The sequence below is a fragment of the Vipera berus genome (genome assembly GCF_964194415.1).
Source record: "Vipera berus genome assembly, chromosome: 3".
In the NCBI taxonomy this organism is placed as follows: domain Eukaryota; kingdom Metazoa; phylum Chordata; class Lepidosauria; order Squamata; family Viperidae; genus Vipera; species Vipera berus.
Genome location: NC_138204.1, coordinates 136,334,423 through 136,355,142, shown reverse-complemented (window position 1 = coordinate 136,355,142; position 20,720 = coordinate 136,334,423). Strand labels below are relative to the sequence as shown.

The 20,720-nt window shown below is 40.3% G+C and overlaps 1 protein-coding gene across 1 annotated transcript in view; it reads left to right on the top strand.

Annotated features, from left to right (window-relative positions):
- CDH10 (cadherin 10) overlaps positions 1-20,720 on the top strand; it is a gene marked incomplete at its 5' end in the record, with an annotated part of 107,045 nt that overhangs the window by 37,560 nt on the left and 48,765 nt on the right. The window contains one exon of the mRNA XM_081323256.1: positions 20,398-20,692. Within this exon, the coding sequence (XP_081179382.1) occupies positions 20,398-20,692 (295 nt within the window). The remainder of the gene's footprint in view (positions 1-20,397; positions 20,693-20,720) is intronic.

Genomic DNA, 20,720 nt, shown 5'->3' with positions numbered 1-20,720 from the left:
CCATTGCTGCTTTTGTGTGGTGGATATTGGCCTAAGACTCTAATTAGTACTGTTTTAGATACTGTTTTAGCATAAAACCTAAAGCAACAATAACTGGAGCTTTACTACAAAAATTAATGCTGGTAGTAATCCATATTTAATATGTATTCATCAATCTGCTGGTGCCTATACATTCCATATTCCTTCTCTAATTTTGTCTTTGAATTTTCTTTTCCTTTATAACAACATCAACAACTAAATGATTTTAATCCAGGCACATCACAACCACCATTGATAATCCAAAACAGGGGTGTCAAACTCAATTTCATTAAGGGCCGCATCAGCATTGCGGTTGCCCTCAGGGGGCCGGGTGGGTATAGCCTGGGTGGGCGTAGCCTACTGGGTGGGCATGGCTAGAGTGTGTATGGCCTACTGGGTGGGCATGGCCAACTCTACATCGTTCGCATCAAGGGTGCCTATGGGGGCCTGGGCAGAAGTGGGACAGATCTGAGGGTCTCTGGCAGAAGGAGGTCTCTGGGCCAGGACCAAGGCAGTGGGGGCCGTTCCCTTACTGTTTCAAGGGTGGCTTCGCGGGCCACATGAAACCACTTCGCGGGCCGGATCTGGCCCCCGGGCCTTGTGTTTGACATGTCTGATCCAAAAGATCCTCAGTTCTTCCTTAGTAGTAGAATGTGGAGTGCCAATTCACATTCACACTTCGTGTAATCCTGCTGGGATTATATTACTCTTAGCCAGTGCTTTTTTTTGTAAAAAAGAAAAAAAAGGTGCCAGAACTCACACACATCATACAACCTGCCTTGCCTACCCTACAAGGTTCCATCCAAAAAAGATGTCGGAACTTTGTTCTGGGTGTTCTATGACAAAAAAGCCCTGCTCTTAGCATGCATTCCCAGGAACCCAGCCTCTCCCATCATGATGAGGCAACAAAGCAGGATTTGAGGTGAGTAAGGACTAATGGGATCTTATCTAGGCTATTCTTATAAAGGCTTTAGATCTTTGCTTTTGGAAGAATGTATGGCAAAGTTGTCTTCCCTCACTTTTGTTACTTGAGTTTTAATTAGAATCGTGAGAGTACATGATTTACCAGGCTAACTCTTTGCAGAGGACAAACAGTATACATTGGTATGCATTAATAAATATGTCTTGATATACATTGGTATAGATTGTATACATTAGTAAATATGTCTTCCCCATCAAAATTAATAACACTTATTAATGGGTTTGGTATATTTTCTCTGTGCAGTATAAATTGGTCTCTAACACCAGATTGATTGAGTTTGGAAACAACTACAGCATACTTGAAAATGAGAATCTTCTGGAAAGTTACAGTAATGCACAGAAAAAACAACAAAGCTTGAACTAGAATATATCTCAGAAATTAAAATTTTACTATAATTTCTGTTCTTTTGTTACATAATATTCATAATTATAGATCAATGATCTTAGCTTTTAAGGAAATTAATAGTGTAAAAATCAATGTTTTCATACCAATAATGTATATCATACATGGCATTGTTTTATATATTCCAAACATGTATTTTCAGAAAATTTGTGCGCTATTTTGCAGTCACTTCTTTTTTTACTCAGGAAATGTACTGTCTAATAAAGTTTTACTTTTCAAAATTTTCCAGTTTTTCCATTCTTTCTTCGGTTATTTAATGGTAAGTTTTACTCATTAGAATTTGCTCTCATACTTATAATAATTTGTGTGGCCCACTTTATAAATTTAAGAGTTTAACATTCCAGTTATTTAGGTTAATATGTAATTTCAGCAATATTATAGAGACATTTTTAAGCAAGTCAAATAACTGCAGCATTAGCAAGATTGTGGTTATCATTTGCTAAAACATAGTGAATGGTAGTATCTTTAGTTAATGTATTTTAACAAGCAGCCCTCGGAATCCCCTCTGGTACTAGAGGATTGAACATAATAATAGATAAAATAATGTTAAAATGATACCTCATTAAAAAGGGTTGCTATTTTGTGATGAAATGGTGAATTTTGAGAACTATATCAAAACTTAGATTTTTTTTCCTGAATAAAATGTTACATAGTCACCCAAGAAGGCAAGACAGCCCTTTTGGCTAAATTGAAGTCTATAGAAATGGAACACAGAGATCCCCAAATGGCACTTGTTTTTCATGATTGTGTACTGGACTTTCCATTCATTATTCCATAAATGCTATTATGCCCTTTCTCTAATTTTTAATAAACATAAAAACAGATGGTAAATAGAATTTGTTACTCAAAGATATTTTTTTTCCCTTTAATGAACCTGTAATTCCTTACCTCAGAGTGGAGTCAGGGCAACTGAATGAAGCTGAGCGTTTACTACCCAGATGCCCTTCCTGATGCCTACCCAGAACTCACAGCAGACATTTTCTCTTTGCACCCAGAAAGAGAAATATCTGCTGCTACCTAGGATTGAATTCTCAGCCTCCTGATTGTGAGGTGAGAGCTCCACCTGTAGGCCAATGTACCACTCCTGCTATTCAAAGAATATTAAGACAAAATATCTCCTTTGGTATTAAGTAGTGCATCGGAGTACTTCCTCAGTAGTCCCTTGGAGTATTATTGAAGAAAGAATATCACAAGAAGATAGCTGGGATTTCAGTTGTCTCAGTTGGTGCTACACTTTGCCCTCCAGTTTTCTTCTGCTTGCATGTTGTTACCATGAAAATTTGAGATGGTAAAGTTATAATGTCACCTGACTGCCATTTAAGTAAAAAAAAAGTGACATCTTTTAAAGCACTGATGAACTTTTTCTGACTTCCAGATGTTCAATTTTTATAATGTCACCTGACTGACATTTGAGTAAAATTAGGCAAGAGAAAGACATATTTTAAAACATGGATGAGCTATTTTTGATTTCCAGATGTTCAATTTTAATTTCTATGATCCTTACCCAGCATTATTCCTGGTAAAAAAGTAATGTGAGTTACATTATAAAGGAACTGATTTGCTCTTCTAAGCAATGGTTTTCTTGAAAGAAATTTATATTTATATATACACTCTCTCTCTTTCTCTCTCTCTCTCTCTCTCTCTCTCTCTCTCTCTCTCTCTCACACACACACACACACACACACACACACACATCAATATATCTATATCAATATATCTCAATATAAATCTGTCTATATATCTATATCTATCTATCTATCTCTCTATCTCTCTATCTATCTATCTATAAAAGTAAAGGTTCCCCCGCACATGCGTGCTAGTCGTTTCCAACTCTAGGGGCTGGTGCTCATCTCCGTTTCAAAGCCGAAGAGCCAGCGCTTGTCCGAAGACGTCTCCGTGGTCATGTGGCTGGCATGACTAGGCGCCAAAGGCGCACGGAACGCTGTTACCTTCCCACCGTAGTGGTCCCTATTTTTCTACTTTCATTTTTACGTGCTTTCGAACTGCAAGGTTGGGAGAAGCTGGGACAAGTAACAGGCGCTCACTCTGTTACACGGCACTCGGGATTCGACCCACCAAACTGCCGACCTTCTGATCGACAAGCTCAGAGTCCTTACCCACTGAGCCACCGCGTCATGTGTGTGTGTGTGTGTGTGTGTGTATGTGTGTATCAGAATAAAAAATAATATAGATGTTTGACAACTGTCTCATATTTATGACCTTCTGATAAACAAAGTAAATGGGGAAGCCAAATTAACTTAACAAACATGTTGCTAACTGCAGTGATTCACTTAACGACATTGCCCAAAAGGTCATAAAATGGGGCAAAATTCACTTTACAAATGTCTCACTTAGCAACAGAGATTCCGGGCACAATTATGGTTGCATGTTGAGGACTACCTGTACATAAGGCTGCATTGCATGACAAGCAAATATAATTTGTGATACTCAGTGTATTTAGAAAGGCTTCAGTGATTACAGATCAAAGTCTAAAATGTGAATGCCTTGTCCCCAATCTTATGTTTTTATTCAATGATTGTTTGCTATTTAATTCTTGCAGTTTGTTTCGGCAATGGTAACAAAGTCTGTTCTCCAGTAAATCTGGCTGGATATTTCAAGGAATATTATTTGAGTACATAAAAATGTCTTATGTTATATGTTAAGGTAAAGGTAAAGGTTCCCCCGCACATGTGTGCTAGTCGTTTCCAACTCTAGGGGCCGGTGCTCATCTCCGTTTCAAAGGTGGAGAGCCAGCGCTTGTCCGAAGACATCTCCGTGGTCATGTGGCTAGCATGACTAGACGCCAAAGGCACATGGAACGCTGTTACCTTCCCACCATAGTGGTCCCTATTTTTCTACTTGCATTTTTTTAATGTGCTTTCGAACTGCTAGGTTGGCAGAAGCTGGGACGAGTAACAGGCGCTGTTACAGTTCACCAAATATATATATATATATATATATATATATATATATATATATATATATATATATATATATATATATATATATATATATATATATATATATATATATATATATATATATATATATATATATATATATATATATATATATATATATATATATATATATATATATATATATTTGTCTGGAACTGCTGACAAAAGCACCTTCTTTCCCCGGCATGATTTTGGTCTATGTCAAAATTGCTCTTGCCTTGCTTTTAAAAGAGAAGGAGGTGGGTGTATATATATATATATATATATATATATATATATATATATATATATATATATATATATATATATATATATATATATATATATATATATATATATATATATATATATATATATATATATATATATATATATATATATATATATATATATATATATATATATATATATATATATATATATATATATATATATATATATATATATATATATATATATATATATATATATATATATATATTTGTCTGGAACTGCTGACAAAAGCACCTTCTTTCCCCGGCATGATTTTGGTCTATGTCAAAATTGCTCTTGCCTTGCTTTTAAAAGAGAAGGAGGTGGGTGTTTTGAAAAAGCTATTAGTGCCAAGCACCTGTGACAGGCCATGTTTGAGAACATGAAAGAAATGGCAGCTAAAATATACAAGGAAGCATGGCAGCATCCAAGATAGGGTTTAGATGCTACTTGAATGGCAATGGCATATAAGCCCAGATAATACAGTACTAAATAAATAATTGTTGGCCCAAGGAAGAAACATGTCTTTTGTTCCAGAATGCTTAGGTTTTGGTTTTGGTTTTTTCTCATAATACATAGAATTGGAAGAAAACCCATAGGCTGCTAACTCTAACTCCCTGTTATGTGGAAAATCTGAATTCCAAGTAAAGCATCCCTGACAGATGGGTGGATATTCATGAACATATCCAGTAAAAGGAAGTCCATACCTCTTCGGGCAATTGGTTCAGTTCTTAATCTACTCTTACTTTTAGAAAAAAATGTCATATTCAACACAAGTTCAGCGGGTATTGCTAATAAATTGTTTCTATTTTATCTAAAATAGAGTCAATTCAGGACATTCCTGCGATCCCTTCTCTTGCTACTGCCTACAGCGTTGTCTTTTTAATATTTTGCAAAACCCTTACCAGTGATGGATGAGCTAACCATCCTTTCCTAAAACTTGCTTTTCATTATTTTCCAAGCAAGATACAGACATTTTGCTGTTTAAACACAAGCATTTCCCAGGATTTGGTGTTTTTTTTTCTCCGAGTGCTGGGGAAATGCCATCAAAGGATTCTATAGAGAACAGTTTTTAGCTGCTCATATGTTTCTTAGTAATCATGATGAAGCAAACAAAAAAAAAAGAAAAAAGTTAATGTTCATAAAAGGTGGCCTCTGCCACAATCTGTTGAAGTAAGTCTGTTGGAAAATGGGGCAAACTGTAAATCTGGGCAGTAAAAATATAAATGTTAGAGAAAAGTTTCTCCCGTACTTAGCAATAGTTGTTCTCATTACTCTGTTTAGATACATCCTTTCGACTGGGGGTCCATGTGCCAGTACCGAGCTACAGCCCATTCGGAACCGGGCCACATAAGCGGCATGTGAGCACTCATGCTCAGAGCTCCATTTGTGCGTAAATGGAGCTGTGATCACACACCCCTTCTGCTTGTGTGGGACCATCCTCCCTCTCCCTCTCCCTCTCTCTCTCTCTCTCTCTCTCTCTCTCTCTCTCTCTCTCTCCCCACCCCCACCCCCTGCCGGTCCGCAAAGCCAGAAGTGCTGGAGCCCCTTGCTTTAGACAAGTCTCACATGTCAAGACTTTCATTTCCTGAATCATGTATTTATAATAAAGCTGGCATTGCAGCTCATCTTAAGTTTGTGAGCAACTCTGAAATGATTTCATGCTGAAAGTTATCAGTCAGGAGATACGAAGTTTCTACGTGCTGAGCCAGCTACAGGTAGCCCTGAACTTACAACCATTCAGTCAGTGACTGTTTGAAATTACAACGGCACTAAAATAAATAAAAAGGGACATATGAGCATTTTTCATTGTTGCAGCATCCCCGTGATCACATGGTAAAATTAGGACACTTGGCAACAGGCATGCATTTATGACAGTTGCAGTGTCCCAGGGCCATGTGATCAAATTTGCAACCCTCTGACAAGCAAAGTCAATGGGGAAGACATGTTACAAATTTTTCCATCTGTTCTTTCAGATGCCAAAACTGAACCTTCTCCATGCAAACCTTAGATTCTTCTCTGACTGTACTATATATATTTAGATATTTATTATTTCTTAAAAAGTGCTCAAAATACAGTTTATTATAATGATACTTAATATTACTGTGACAGCATGTTTTACTGATGCTCTTTTGGTCATCACTGAGGACAAGGATGCAAAAAAATGTGCAACCTAAAATCCATTTTAAAATATTTGTGATAATTTATTGATTTAATCTACATCTAAGTACAAGAAACCCATACTCACTATGACTGATGTACGTTTATTAGTTATGCATATTATCCATACTAATACTAATAGTGTTTTATTGTGTGAATATATTTTAATATGCACATTGTAGCAGACTTCTTACAAAAAAGTACATTATAATTCAAATTAAATAAAATTTATAGACAAATAAGATAATTAAGTATTATAGCTGTATAACTCCTTAATTTTCACCAGTATATATATATACTTGAGCCACAAGAGGTAAAAACAACTGTCTAATGTGCAATCAGCCCAGGTTCAAATCTCAGAAGGGTATGGCTGACTGATGAAAACTAGTAAGTTTGAAATGCATATCAGTCTCCCTTAATTCTTTGTTAATAATTTACATAAATATATGAGCTGTCACCGGTGTTGTGACTACTGCCTGTTCGATGGCCTTCAAGATAGGCTGAAACAGGAAATAAAGATTTGTCCCATGTTTGGGGCCTAGCAAGGTAATCTAAATAGTTAACAAGTATTTGACATATATATATATATATATATATATATATATAAGCTTGCACATATATTGAAAGGTGCATTTCAGTCCTGGATGTATTATTACTTAAGTTAGTATTAGTTATGTGAATTTAAATTATTCTCATTGCTGATTTCAAAGGCCAATGTTTTGCCAACTCGTATAATTAAAAATTATTCTCTTGATTTATATCAAAGGATTTTGGCTTGCAGAAGTGAAAAAAGCAGCTTTCCACTCATTCAGCTTGATTACAACAAGTGTTGCCTTGTTAATAAGCTTTCTCTCAAGATACAAGATTTTAATAGGCTTCTTTGTGCTACTAAAAATAAAATATGTCACTCTCAAAAACATAATGTATATTTTACCCTTCTAATGCATATGTTCTACTCAGACACATAATAATTTGTAGAGATAATGGTAAATAGAAGTGGTTTGAATATGAAGGAGGATTCTGATCAGTTTTCAAGGAACAGAGTGAGAGACATCTGTCACTCTTACAATGCATTTGGAAGAGAGAATATAGACAATATGACAATTGGGGGGGCGTTAGAGGCACAAAGAAATTATTCAGAAATGCAAAAGGCAGAAAATGGGAAGGACAGAATGAGCATGGTGTAAAATAAAATACCAGCTTTAAAAAAAGATTTATTTCATGCATACTTTCATAGACATAGACTATATAAAATATGAAGATAGTACACTCATGAGTATATATGATATATTAATAAAATGTTAACAGGAAAAGACAGTGATCTTGATGGTGTCCCCAATTTTAAAGTGGTAACTATTAAAAAGTGGTAACTTCTCAGATTTTATTCTTAATTTTTAAAACTACAATTATCTTCTTACTTCTTCGGGAGTTAGTCCAACTGAATTAGTAGTATATGGGTAGATTTTGGTCTCAGATACACATACCCACACAAAAAAAAATGCAGATATGGAATAGGGAGTCCTTTAGAAAACAGCTACTTAAAAATAAAGTACTTCTCCAATACGTCAGATACAGTATGATTATATGATTACCTACCTAACCTTATTATTCTGCTGATATCCAATTATCCTTGAAGTTACATTAAAATAATTGCTGGAATGTTATGAGTTTTAGCATAATCCTAAAATGTCAGAGAAATAATGACAAATATCAATAAAAGGACACAATAAAACAATTTATTTGCATTAAGACCAAACTACTAATAGATGGTCACTGATAGAGGTAGTGGGGAGAAAATGTAATAAATAGTTGTAATTTGAGTGGTGACTGCTAAATAAATCTCTTCCTTTTTCATTAAGTCATTTTTCATTGTTTGGGACCAATGAACTTAACAATGATTTACGTTGGGACATGCTTGGATTTAGAAGAAAGAAGCAAAAACATGAAGATAAATGATGCTATAGCACCTTAAGGGGACCAAAAGTATAAGCTTTGAGCCAAACTTGCTGCTTAAAATATCAAATCAGCTATTAGCCTTGAGACAGACTTATTTAATGAAAGGTACAGTTTTACCAGTTTTAATACATTTTCTGCAATTTGGTGATAATACAATTAGGATACATTACAGAATCCGTTGGAAACGTTGTGAATGTCAGTGGGTGATTTCTTTGCAAAAAATAAAGGAATATTTTCATTTGTTTTTAACAAGATGGCAATCAGGAAAAATTGATTGTCAGCAAAGGAAAGAAGACATATGTGGAGAAAGTAGTGAGTCGGGCTAGGACAGAGGGTGGTTTGATTCTCTTGAAATGCCCACCTGGATTCGTTTGTTCGTTCATTCGTTCGTTCATTCATTCAGTTTGAAGGCTGCCTAACTCCACTGTAACTCTGGGTAGCTTACAATTAAAATTAATAAATATATAGAAGAAAATAATATATATCTAGCAACAAAGCTGCCTGGAAGACAGAACCAAAACCCAAAATGATCTGGCTACACAGCACATTGCCCTAAAGCTTGGGAAAACAACCAGATCTTCAACAGTTTGCAAAAATTCAAAAGTAATACCAGATCTCCAAGAGCATATCATTCCAAAGGACAGGAGAAGTGCAACCTATGATGCAGTAGGAATACATGCTCATACTGTGACACATCCATCACTTCCACCATGTTATTCCAGGCCAGTTGTAGTTTGCAAATGGTTTTCAAGGGCAGGCCCATGTAAAATACATTATACTAGTTCAATCAAGACGTGACCAAGCCAACTGCTTGAAGAGAAGTTTTGATGTCAAAAGTCTGATTCAAATTCCATTATTGGAGTAATTTTTTAGTTAATAGCTTGGGTACGTTGGGTATAGAAAGCTGTCTCTTCCCTAGACCAGGGCTTTTCAACCTTTTCACCCATTGTACCACTTTTAGGATATGGCAGCATCCGAGTACCACCAGTCGCCTAGCAAGGTGTCAAAAATGTGATGACCAAAAAAAAAAAAAGGAAAAAAATTATGAAGTAAAGGTAGTTCTCAACTTACAACAGTTCGCTTAGTGACTGTTCGAAGTTACAATGGCACTGAAAAAAGTGCCCCCCCAAGCCACAGCCGAGCAAGACACCTGCCTGGCCGCCCGGTGGCACTCTTCCTCCTATCCAAGGTTTTCATTGTTCTGAGCATTTCTGTTGAGGATTGGCAGTGGGGGTGGGGTGGGGGGGTGCTTGGTTTTTATTCCCCCCGTCCGCTGGGTGGTTGTAGCAGGTTTTGGTCACTTCACATGACCCTGGGAAACTGTGACTGTCATAAATATGAATCAGTTGCCAAGCATCTGAATGTAAATCACATGACCCTAGAGATGCTGCAACATTCCAGCTGATCGGCGCTGCTTCTGGGCTCAGCACATGTGCCGGTATCAATGCCGAGCTCCAGCTGCAGCCTGGCGCTGATCCTGGCGCTTCCACTGAGCCCTGACAGCCCTGCAGCTCCAGCCATCTCTCGCTCAAGTTTGTGCGGCGCTGCCACTGGTTCAGCTCATTCTCCTCCCCCACTACCACTTTTTTAGGATGGTCGCATACCACCTGCCAGGTGCCAATGTACCACAGGTGGTATCCATACCACTGGTTGAAAAGCTCTGCCCTAGACGATTCTTTTTGTGTTTGTGGTCTGCATCATTTCATTGGCTGGGAATCAAGATGTATAATTGAATATCAGCAGATCAAAATACAATCTTTTTTTCTATTCTTATTTTGTCTTCAACCCCTTATAAAATACATATTACCTGTAAAAGAATGAGGAGGGATGTCACAAAAACATCTTCAGGGTGGACTTCCGGTGGTGATGCGATGCTGAAGACAGCCATCTTTGGGCTGTCCGCTCCGCAGCTTTGTTGAATCACTGAAAAACAGCGCCGATCAGCTGTTTTGGTGATTCGGAAGCCCCCTCCCCGGGAGAAGAGGAGGGGGTGAGGCCCCAGGTAGGGGTTGAGCTCTCTGGGGCCGCCTGAGCTTTAAGTTTGGGCGGCTGAAGGATTGAGCCCCCCCGAAGCCTGGGTTTGCAGCGTCATATTATCAACCTAAATGTTGGAGATGTGGTGGTGAAGATATAATGCCCTAATCGGTTGTAAAAAAATTTCCCCAAAATCCATTTTATGGGGGTGCTTTTGTCGCCCTCTAATACAAAGTTATATAAAAATAATTATGAAAAATTATGGGGGAAAATTCAAAAAGAATTGGAGAGTTGGGAAAAATTGCAATTGTCTTTGTTGGGACGGATTGCAGCAGTGAAAATGAATGTCCTGCCTAAATTTTTATTTTTATTTCAAATGATACCGATTCTTAAGAAAGATTCTAATTTGGAGGAATGGCAGCGAGGTATCAATAAATTTGTCTGGGCAGGGAAAAGGCCACGAGTTAAACTTAAGATTATGCAGGATACTCGTGAGAGAGGTGGTCTTAAAATGCCTAATTTTAAACTATATTATGAAGCTGCTGCATTAGCAGGAATAAGTGATTGGATTAATTTGACACAAGAGAGATTATTAAATCTTGAGGGCCACGATTTGTTGTTTGGCTGGCATGCATATCTGTTGTATGACAAGAAGGTAGACAATGTGTTTAAAGTGCATATTTTAAGACAGGCATTGTTGAGAGTTTGGAAGAAGTATAGACATAAGTTAGATTGCAAGATACCACTGTGGGCAATTCCAAAACACGCAATAGAAAATATACATGCTGGTTTCAAACATGATGTGACTACGTACAAGGAGATCCTAAGCTTGGAAAGAAATGTTTGGTGTTTGAAATCATATAGCCTCTTGCGAGAAGAGAAGGTTGTTCAAAATTGGTTTCAATATACTCAGTTACGGGCCAGGTGGAAAGAAGACCAGAAAAATGGTTTTACAATGACTGATGAAAATTTGATAAAGCAAATCAGAAATCAGGGACCAGCACATATTAAACGGATATATCTTGCGTTGATAGAGATTGATTCAGAAACAGAACTTGTTAAGGATTGTATGATAAAATGGGCCCAAAATATCCAGGAAGTTATCACAATGGACACGTGGGAAAAGATCTGGGTGAGGAATGTAAAATTTACACAAGCTCAAAATCTAAGAGAGAATTTTTACAAAATGTTTTATAGATGGCATTTAGATCCTAAAAAGCTTGCAAGTATGTATCCGAATTATCAGCCTAAATGTTGGAGGTGTGGTGATGAAGACGCAACATATTTTCATATATGGTGGACTTGTAAAAAGGTTAAGGCCTTTTGGATAAAAGTCTGGTGGAACATGCAGAAGATTTTTAAACAGAGGATAAAGTTTTGTCCGCAACTTTTTTTGTTGGGAATAATTATAGATGCTACAGTTGTGGACACTAAGTTGATGTTGAATTTAATTACGGCAGCAAGACTCTTGATAGGTCAGTACTGGAAGAAAGAGGAACTGCCGACTATAGAAGAGTGGACTTTAAAGGTTTCCGACCTGGCTGAGATGGCGAAGATTTCGGCCTATTTGAAAGATCACTCGCAAGAACGCTATATTATGGAATGGAGAAAATGGATTGAGTTTATCCAGAACAAGTATAGGGTTAAGAAGTTTCATGTAGCATTTGAATAAGTCTTCTTTCTTTTCTTCTTTTTCTATTTTTGTTTTCTATATATATTTAATATTACTAAGGTTTGTTTTATCCTATATAAGCTAGAGAGTGATGGATTTTAGAGTTTATGGTTGTTAGTATATGGTTGTTTATGATTGTTTTTTTTATATATACCTTGTATTTAGCTCTGGGAAGTCGGGGGGGAGGGGGGGAGGGGGGAGAGGTAGGGGGGGAGGGAGAAGGGAGGGGGAGGGGGATTTTTTTTAAAGAAAAAATTGTATGTTAAAACTTTTCAATTAAAAAAAATAGTTTATTGTTTTTAGCATATGGATGTTTATGATTGTTCTTTGTTTTTATACCTTGTACTTAGCTCTGGGAAGTCGGGGGGGAGGGGGAATGGGGGGGAGGGATAGGAAGGGTTAGGTAGGGGTGGGGGGAGGGGGGATTGTTAAAGATAAAATGTACTGTAAAACTTTTCAATAAAAAAACATCTTCAGGGCTGCTCTTAGAAATATCCTAGGCATCTGATATATAACATTGTTGAGATTTACTCAGAGATACTCTGACTGGGCAGGTCTGGTCAAGTTGGCTAAGTCATAGCATTGTCCTTTTATCTGGGAAATATTTGATCCTATAATACCCAAGGAAGTGGAAATGTTCCTTTGTGTTGTTAACCATCCACCTGTCTTTTGATCCATTTCTCTCCTGGCTGGTTAAGACCTTCTAGTTGGTGAAACATGGTCAGGTCCATGCTATAGCCAATTCATTTGAAATAACTTCAATCAATTTGAATGAAGTTAATGGTTCTGCCTGCCCTGAAGGTAATAGTGTATTCAAGATGCAATTGCTAGATTCATACAAAAACATCATCATCATCATCATCACCATCATCATCATCATCATAGAGTTGGAAGGGACCTTGGAGATCTTCTAGTCCAATCCTCTGCTCAGGCAAGAAATCCTATACCATTTCAGACAAATGGTTGTCCATTCTCTTCTTAAAAACTTCCAATGTTAGAGGATTCACAACTTCTGGAGGCAGGTTGTTCCACTGATTAATTGTTCTAACTGTCAGGAAACTTCTTACCATTGTTACCATGGTATTCAGGTTTAAAACTCAGAGGGCCCTGGAGAAAGCAGATTACCCAGATGTTTTTCAGTCTGCTTTTGTGCCAGGCTATAGTGCATTTCCTAAAGACATGTGATAGGATGAGTGGTGTGATTATCTGGGTTCAGCAATATGGCCTCTTGGAGCACAACACAAAGAAATGTCCTTCCTTAATGGAATTTGTGAACAAAAACATAAAACAAATAAAGGCCAAAATGGGGCTAAAGAGAAACACTGAACCTTTGATAGATGTCCTAAAATAAATGTCTATGATGATGAAATATGTGCAGAAAAATAATTGTTTCAATTTCTGTTGAAATTTATAAGGACTGAACCTTGTAAAACTAGGCAATAACAGACTTAAACTGAAGTAGCCTAAGGACCACTCGGGACGACAGGCTAGTTAACAACAGGTTTATTTAGAGCAAGGCAAACATAGAATAACTTGTCCGGCTTTTATAGCCGGCAGCTGGCAGCGAGGGCCAATCAGGCGTGTTCATTTTGGCGCCGTGTCAAAACCGGGACCAATCCGCGTCGTCTTCTGTTGACAGCTCCGGCTACCGCATGGGTTGGTGTTTTGACAGCCGCGAGCTGTCAGTGGTTGCGCCTGCGCTGTGCGGGGAACTTTGACAGCTCAGGCTTCCACATGGTCCGGAGTTTGACAGCCGCGAGCTGTCAGTGGTGGCGCCTGCGCAGTGCGGGGAACTTTGACAGCTGTCAAAGTTCCCGCGTGTTTTTCTGTCAGGCGGCTTTCCCTGGTTTATACAATGAAGTATTATTAACTGTTTATATATAACACACCCCTTACCCCTCCCCTGGCGCGTTTCTTCCCTCTTGGCCGTTGGAACCCGCCCACTGATAGTCCTTTAGGTAGGTGGGGGCTCTTCGATTCCTGTTTGAGCGGCGAAGGGGTGGAGGATCGACTGGTTCTGGTAGTGCGTTCTGCTGTTCTTCTTCCTGGTTTGGCATAGGCAGTATTTCCGGTGGGGGTTGTATCTCGGAATCCCTTGGTTGCTCTGAGTTGTGTGGTGGTTGTCTGGGCCTGAGCTGGTCAATATGGCGGCGTATGTTGCCGTGTGCTTGTGTGGCTATAAGGTATGAGATGGGTCCGGTTTGTTTTAATACTGTCCCTTGGACCCACTTGGTTTTATCCGTGTATGACCGTGCCCATACCAATTGTCCAGGGTTGAGTGTGCGGTTTGGGTGGGGGTGCTCTTTTTCTTCTGGATATGTGTCAGGGTGCAATCTGTCGAGTCGTGTTATTAGCCTCCTCCCCCATCTCAATTCTGCTGGTGATTTGCCCGTTGTTGTGCATGGAGTTGTGTGTTGTGACAAGAGGAACTGGCTGAGACGCCTCTGCCAGTTCCCTTTAACGAATTTTTTTAAAGCTTCTTTTGTGGACCGTACCATAATTTCAGCCATCCCGTTCGACGATGGGTGGAACGGCGCCGACGTGACCAGTCTAATACAATTCTTCATAGCGAACATCTGAAATTCACGAGAGGTGAATTGAGGTCCGTTGTCTGAAACTATGGTGTCTGGAAGGCCATGTGTGGCGAATATTTTCCTTAAGGCTTGAATAGTGGCTTCGGACGTTGTTTTTCTAAGGGGAGTGACTTCTAGCCATTTAGAATAGCTGTCTACTACAATTAAGAAACTTTGGCCCTGGATAGGTCCTGCAAAATCTAAATGTATACGTGACCAAGGGTTCCTGGTAGTTTCCCATTTGTGGATTGGTGCTTGGGGTGGCTCGTTTCTGGTTGCCTGACAAGTATAGCACCCTCCCACATACTTTTCTATTTGTTTATCAATGCCTGGCCACCATACATAACTTCTAGCCATTGCTTTCATCTTTACAATGCCTGGGTGTCCTTCATGTAAAATGTGTAATGTTTGGTCTATGTTTTTCTCTGGTATGATGACCCTATTTCCCCACAGCAGGCATCCCCTATGGGTGGAAATCTCATTTTTTCTGTTAAAATATAGTTGGAATTGGGGTTGTGGGTTTTGAGCTGGCCACCCTGTTGTGGCCCATTTGAGGATTCTTGTAAGTATTTTATCTTTAGCTGAATTATTGGCTATAATGTTTGCAGTCAGGGGGCATTCTGGAAGTTGGGAGATTGCTAAAATCAGACCAGCTGGGGCTGGGTCTGAGTCCTTGTTTTGCATGGGCAGTCTGCTGAGGCAGTCTGCGTGTCCCAATTCTTTTCCTGGTTTATGTATTAGTTGATAGGAATAGGCTGCTAAGAATGTGGACCACCGTAATATTCTCGGAGAGAGAATTTGTGGTGTAGTTTTATTCCAAGTGAATATGCCCAGCAGGGGTTTGTGATCAGTAAATATAGTAAATGGCCTTCCGTAAAGGTAGTCATGAAATTTTTTGACCCCTGCAACTATTGCTAGGGCTTCCCTGTCTATTTGTGCGTAATTTCTTTCTGCTTTGGTCAGAGTGCGTGAATAGAAGGCTATGGGTCTTTGTGTACCGTCCTTGAATATATGACTTAACACTGCCCCGATTCCATAGGGAGAGGCATCGCAAGCGATGCATATTGGGGTATCTTCTCTGAAAAGGGTGATAGTTGAGCTGTGACAGATAATCTTTTTTAATGATTGGAAACTATTCTCATGTATCTTGGTCCAGGACCAACTCGTACCCTTGTCCAGGAGCCTATGCAGAGGCTCCGCGATAGTGGCTTTATGGGGGATGAAGGCATGGTAAAAGTTTAATAGTCCTAAAAAAGCTTGAAGCTCTTGTTTATTCCTGGGACTGGGTGCGGTTTGAATAGCCTTTAGTTTTTCTGTGGTGGGGTGGATGCCCTGGCCGTCTATTTTGTACCCTAGGAATTCAGTAGATGTGACTCCAATGGAGCACTTTTCTCGCTTAAGTTTGAGGCCGGCTTCTCTGAGCCGGCTCAGCACAGCTGACAGCCTGTCAGCTAAGCTTGCTTCGTTTTCCCCGGCGATGAGAACATCGTCGAAATAGGGGCAGACCCCGGGTATTCCTTTCAGGGTCTTCTCCATGATACCCTGAAAAATACCCGGGGCCGCCGATATGCCGAATTGGAGCCTCTTTACTTTAAAGGCACCGCGGTGGGTGACAATAGTCTGGGCTTCCGCGGTGTCCTCAGTGACAGGCAGTTGCAAATACGCCTGCGTGAGATCAAGTTTGGCGAAAATGGCGCCAGAACGGATGGACGCAAATACGTCCCTTACCGCTGGCACCGGGTAAGCGTGGGGGCTGAGGGCTAAGTTGAGTGTCGCTTTATAGTCCGCGCACACTCTCACTTCTCCATTAGGTTTAATTGGGGTGACTATAGGGGTTTCCCAGGTTCCCCCCTCCGTTGGTTCAAGCACCCCTAGACCTGTGAGGCGATCAAGTTCGTTTTCTATTTTTTCTTTAAGGGCAAAGGGTACCCTCCTAGCTCTTATTTTAATTGGTTGGATTGCTGGGTTTAACTGTAAAGAAATGGGGGGGGCAGTGTATTTTCCTAAAGTGCCATCGAAGACGTCTGCATACTTGTTGCAAACGGCTTCCAGGCTGGGTGCTTGAATTGTATTTACCCCCGTTATGGCGATTCCTAGCGGTTCGAACCAGTTTAACCCTATCAAGTTGGTGCGATTCCCTGGCGTAACTAAGACCTCTAAGGGACCCTTGAACCCCTTGTACTGCACTACGACCTTAGCCCTCCCTTCCAGAGGAATGGGGGTTTTCTGGAAATCAGCTAGGTGTACCTGGGTTTGCCTCAGGGGAATTTGTTCCTTGCCTTGTTGACAGATCTCCTGGTACGTCGTTAACGAAATTAAGGAGACTGCTGACCCTGAATCCACTTCCATGTGGCAGGGCACCCCCTGAATTTTGACCCAGATCTTAACCTTTGAGCTTAGGCTGTTTACCCTGTCAATTGTCTCTACCAGGGGGCCTGGCGGTTTTTCTCTGCTGGCCTGGGTAGCTGGCCTACCTGGGGAGTTTGCCTCCACATCATTGATGTTGTCCCGGCCCTTGCTGCGGCACACCGGTTTGATGTGGCCGGTCTTCCCGCAATTGTGGCATTTAGCGTTTCTAAAGCGGCAGCTTCCTCGGGCATGATTGCCCCCGCAGCTGGCACAGGCGGCTCGTTGCTCATAACGCGGCGGCGGCGGAGGGGGGTTCCTGGACCTACGGCGGTCCGACGTGTCGCCTCTCCTCGGTTGCCGACGCTCCATCCTGCGCTGCAGGGCTTCTCCGTCGGTGAAATCCACCAACTCTCCGCTGTCGCTGAAAGTTGCGCTTTCTTGGTAGACAGTCGCTGGGCTCTCTGGGGTCGTGGTTGTCGGCTTCTTCTTGTGGCTGTGCTCGTAGGCCATGATTTCTCTGGTCAACTCTGCCAGGCTCATGTCGGGTTTGGATGTCAGCTTCTTCTGCAGCTTCTCGTCCCTCAGACCGATCACCACTTGGTCTCTGATGCGGTCTTCCAGGTCGGGGAAACAGCAGTTCCGTGCGGCGTGTCTGACCCCGGCGATGAACTCGTTGGCGGGCTCGTCCGGTCGCTGTTTCTTTTGGGCGAATTGCACTCGCCAGTACAGTTCTGAGCGAGCCGGCATATAGTACTTGTTCAGCTGGTCCACCAGGTCTGCGTAGGAGACTTCGGTGATGGGTACCGGGCTAAACAGGCCAACGGCAGCATCGTACACTGGAGGTCCGCTGATGTATAGTAGAGCGGCGGCCTTTGCTCTGTCGTCAGTGATTTTACTGACGAGGAGGAATCCCTCGACCTGGCCTAGGTGTGATTGCCATCTCTCTGGATGGCGGGTATCAAACTCCCTCACACGCCCGAAGTTTGCCATGTCGTCCGGTCCTGGGTGGCTCCGATGGAAGTTAAAACTTCCGTGACAGCTCTTGCCGGGAACTCTCTTCCTCGGCCGTGACTTCAGCTCCGGAGCGATCCCACCTTCGTCGCCAGTGAAGTAGCCTAAGGACCACTCGGGACGACAGGCTAGTTAACAACAGGTTTATTTAGAGCAAGGCAAACATAGAATAACTTGTCCGGCTTTTATAGCCGGCAGCTGGCAGCGAGGGCCAATCAGGCGTGTTCATTTTGGCGCCGTGTCAAAACCGGGACCAATCCGCGTCGTCTTCTGTTGACAGCTCCGGCTACCGCATGGGTTGGTGTTTTGACAGCCGCGAGCTGTCAGTGGTTGCGCCTGCGCTGTGCGGGGAACTTTGACAGCTCAGGCTTCCACATGGTCCGGAGTTTGACAGCCGCGAGCTGTCAGTGGTGGCGCCTGCGCAGTGCGGGGAACTTTGACAGCTGTCAAAGTTCCCGCGTGTTTTTCTGTCAGGCGGCTTTCCCTGGTTTATACAATGAAGTATTATTAACTGTTTATATATAACACATAAACTGCACTAACAAAAACAATAACAAAAAGAAATGTAATAAGTATAATCTCTAGTTTGTGTTAGCCAATATTCTCAATCCTCAGTACCTGGGTCAATCCTTAACTCTTAAAACAAAAATTGACTATGACATGATTATTCAGCAAGCATCCTTCCATACTGTCAGTTATAATGAATTTTGTGCCTAAAGGTGTTCCATGTTTGCTTTTAATATAATGCTGGGGACAACCTAATATTTAAGGATATTATCTTTGCTGAATTGGAAAATTGGAAAATATTTTATCCTTCCTACCTTCACCCCACCCCACCCCCTTTTCAAAGAAATCATTCAAAAGTGAAAAATATCCCCCCCCCCCAAAAAAAAAGTCTGAATAAAGTATGAGATACAGGGCAAGTATGCTAAATTCCTTGTGCTGATTTGGCTGTAATTGTGCACGTATATATGTTCAGTATGTATGCATAGAGAGAGAGAGAGGTAATTGGCACGTATATCTATATGTTCAGTATGTATGCCTAGAGAGAGAGAGAGAGAGAGGTAATTGTGCACGTATATCTATATGTTCAGTATGTATGCATAGAGAGAGAGAGAGAGGTAATTGTGCACGTATATCTATATGTTCAGTATGTATGCATAGAGAGAGAGATTATAAATAAAGAACAAAAATGTTTCAGAACTTATAATCAAACACAAAGAAGAATAACCTGAGAGAATAAAATGATATCTGCCTAACACTAAGTGGGGGTTTTCCATGAAACATCTGTTCCTATATGGCTTCTGTGACAGCCTCAAAACCAGTATGACCCATACCCATACACTCCAAAAATTGACCATTAGGTTAAGTTACATTAATAAATTAGATTTACTTCTTCAAGAGGCAGATCTGTTGGAATAAATCAAAGTCTCTAATCTTTTTTCAGATCAAAAATGTCCCATGTCTAAAGTGCTTTCGTTCCATATTCCGTTAGATTTCAGAAATAATATATTAGGGGATTGCAGTTTACCAACAAATTTCTGAGGATCCTCCATGTAATTTTTTCTTTAATAAATATGGAGCTTTGAGATTTTTTTAAGTGCACCAGCAGCTCAAGAAGATATGATATTCTTAATTAATATGTATCCTGTCATGTCCTTTATCTGCTTAGAGAATTTACAACCAACACAGCAGGTTGTGAATGTTTAATAGATTCATTTTCAAGAAAGAAAAGGTCAGCATTAGCATAAAATTCTTGTAAGATTTGTGACACAAATGTTCTGCTTTGCAGAACAGGTGTTGCTAGAAAAACTAAAATCTGCCACCAAAGCTAAATTATCAAGTTTATTCTTTTGTATTAAGAGCGTTCTGGTAATGAGAAGTATGCTATACCTGCTTCTGCTACATTTACTATACTGAAACACATTACAGTCTCTGTGAGTTGGAATAGATTTTGTCAGTTCATATTTTCTACAGTCATGTGGAATTTAATACATTGTAACTAACTGGAACATTAATATTGTTGTTACTATGTTTACACAGCTCTGTATTTCTCTCCTTTCTTACTCTCCTTTTTTTCTCCTCTAGCTTCACTCAGACCAGGACAAAGGAGACGGATCTCTCAAGTACATCTTGTCAGGAGACGGGGCTGGCACTCTTTTTGTTATTGATGAGAGAACAGGAGACATTCATGCCACAAGAAGAATTGACAGAGAAGAGAAAGCTTTCTATACCTTGCGTGCCCAGGCTATTAACCGGAGAACTCTCCAACCAGTGGAACCTGAATCAGAGTTTGTCATCAAAATCCATGACATCAATGACAATGAGCCAACATTTCCAGAAGAAATTTATACAGCAAGTGTTCCTGAAATGTCAGTGGTTGGTAAGTTATACCATTCAGAAATGGAAAA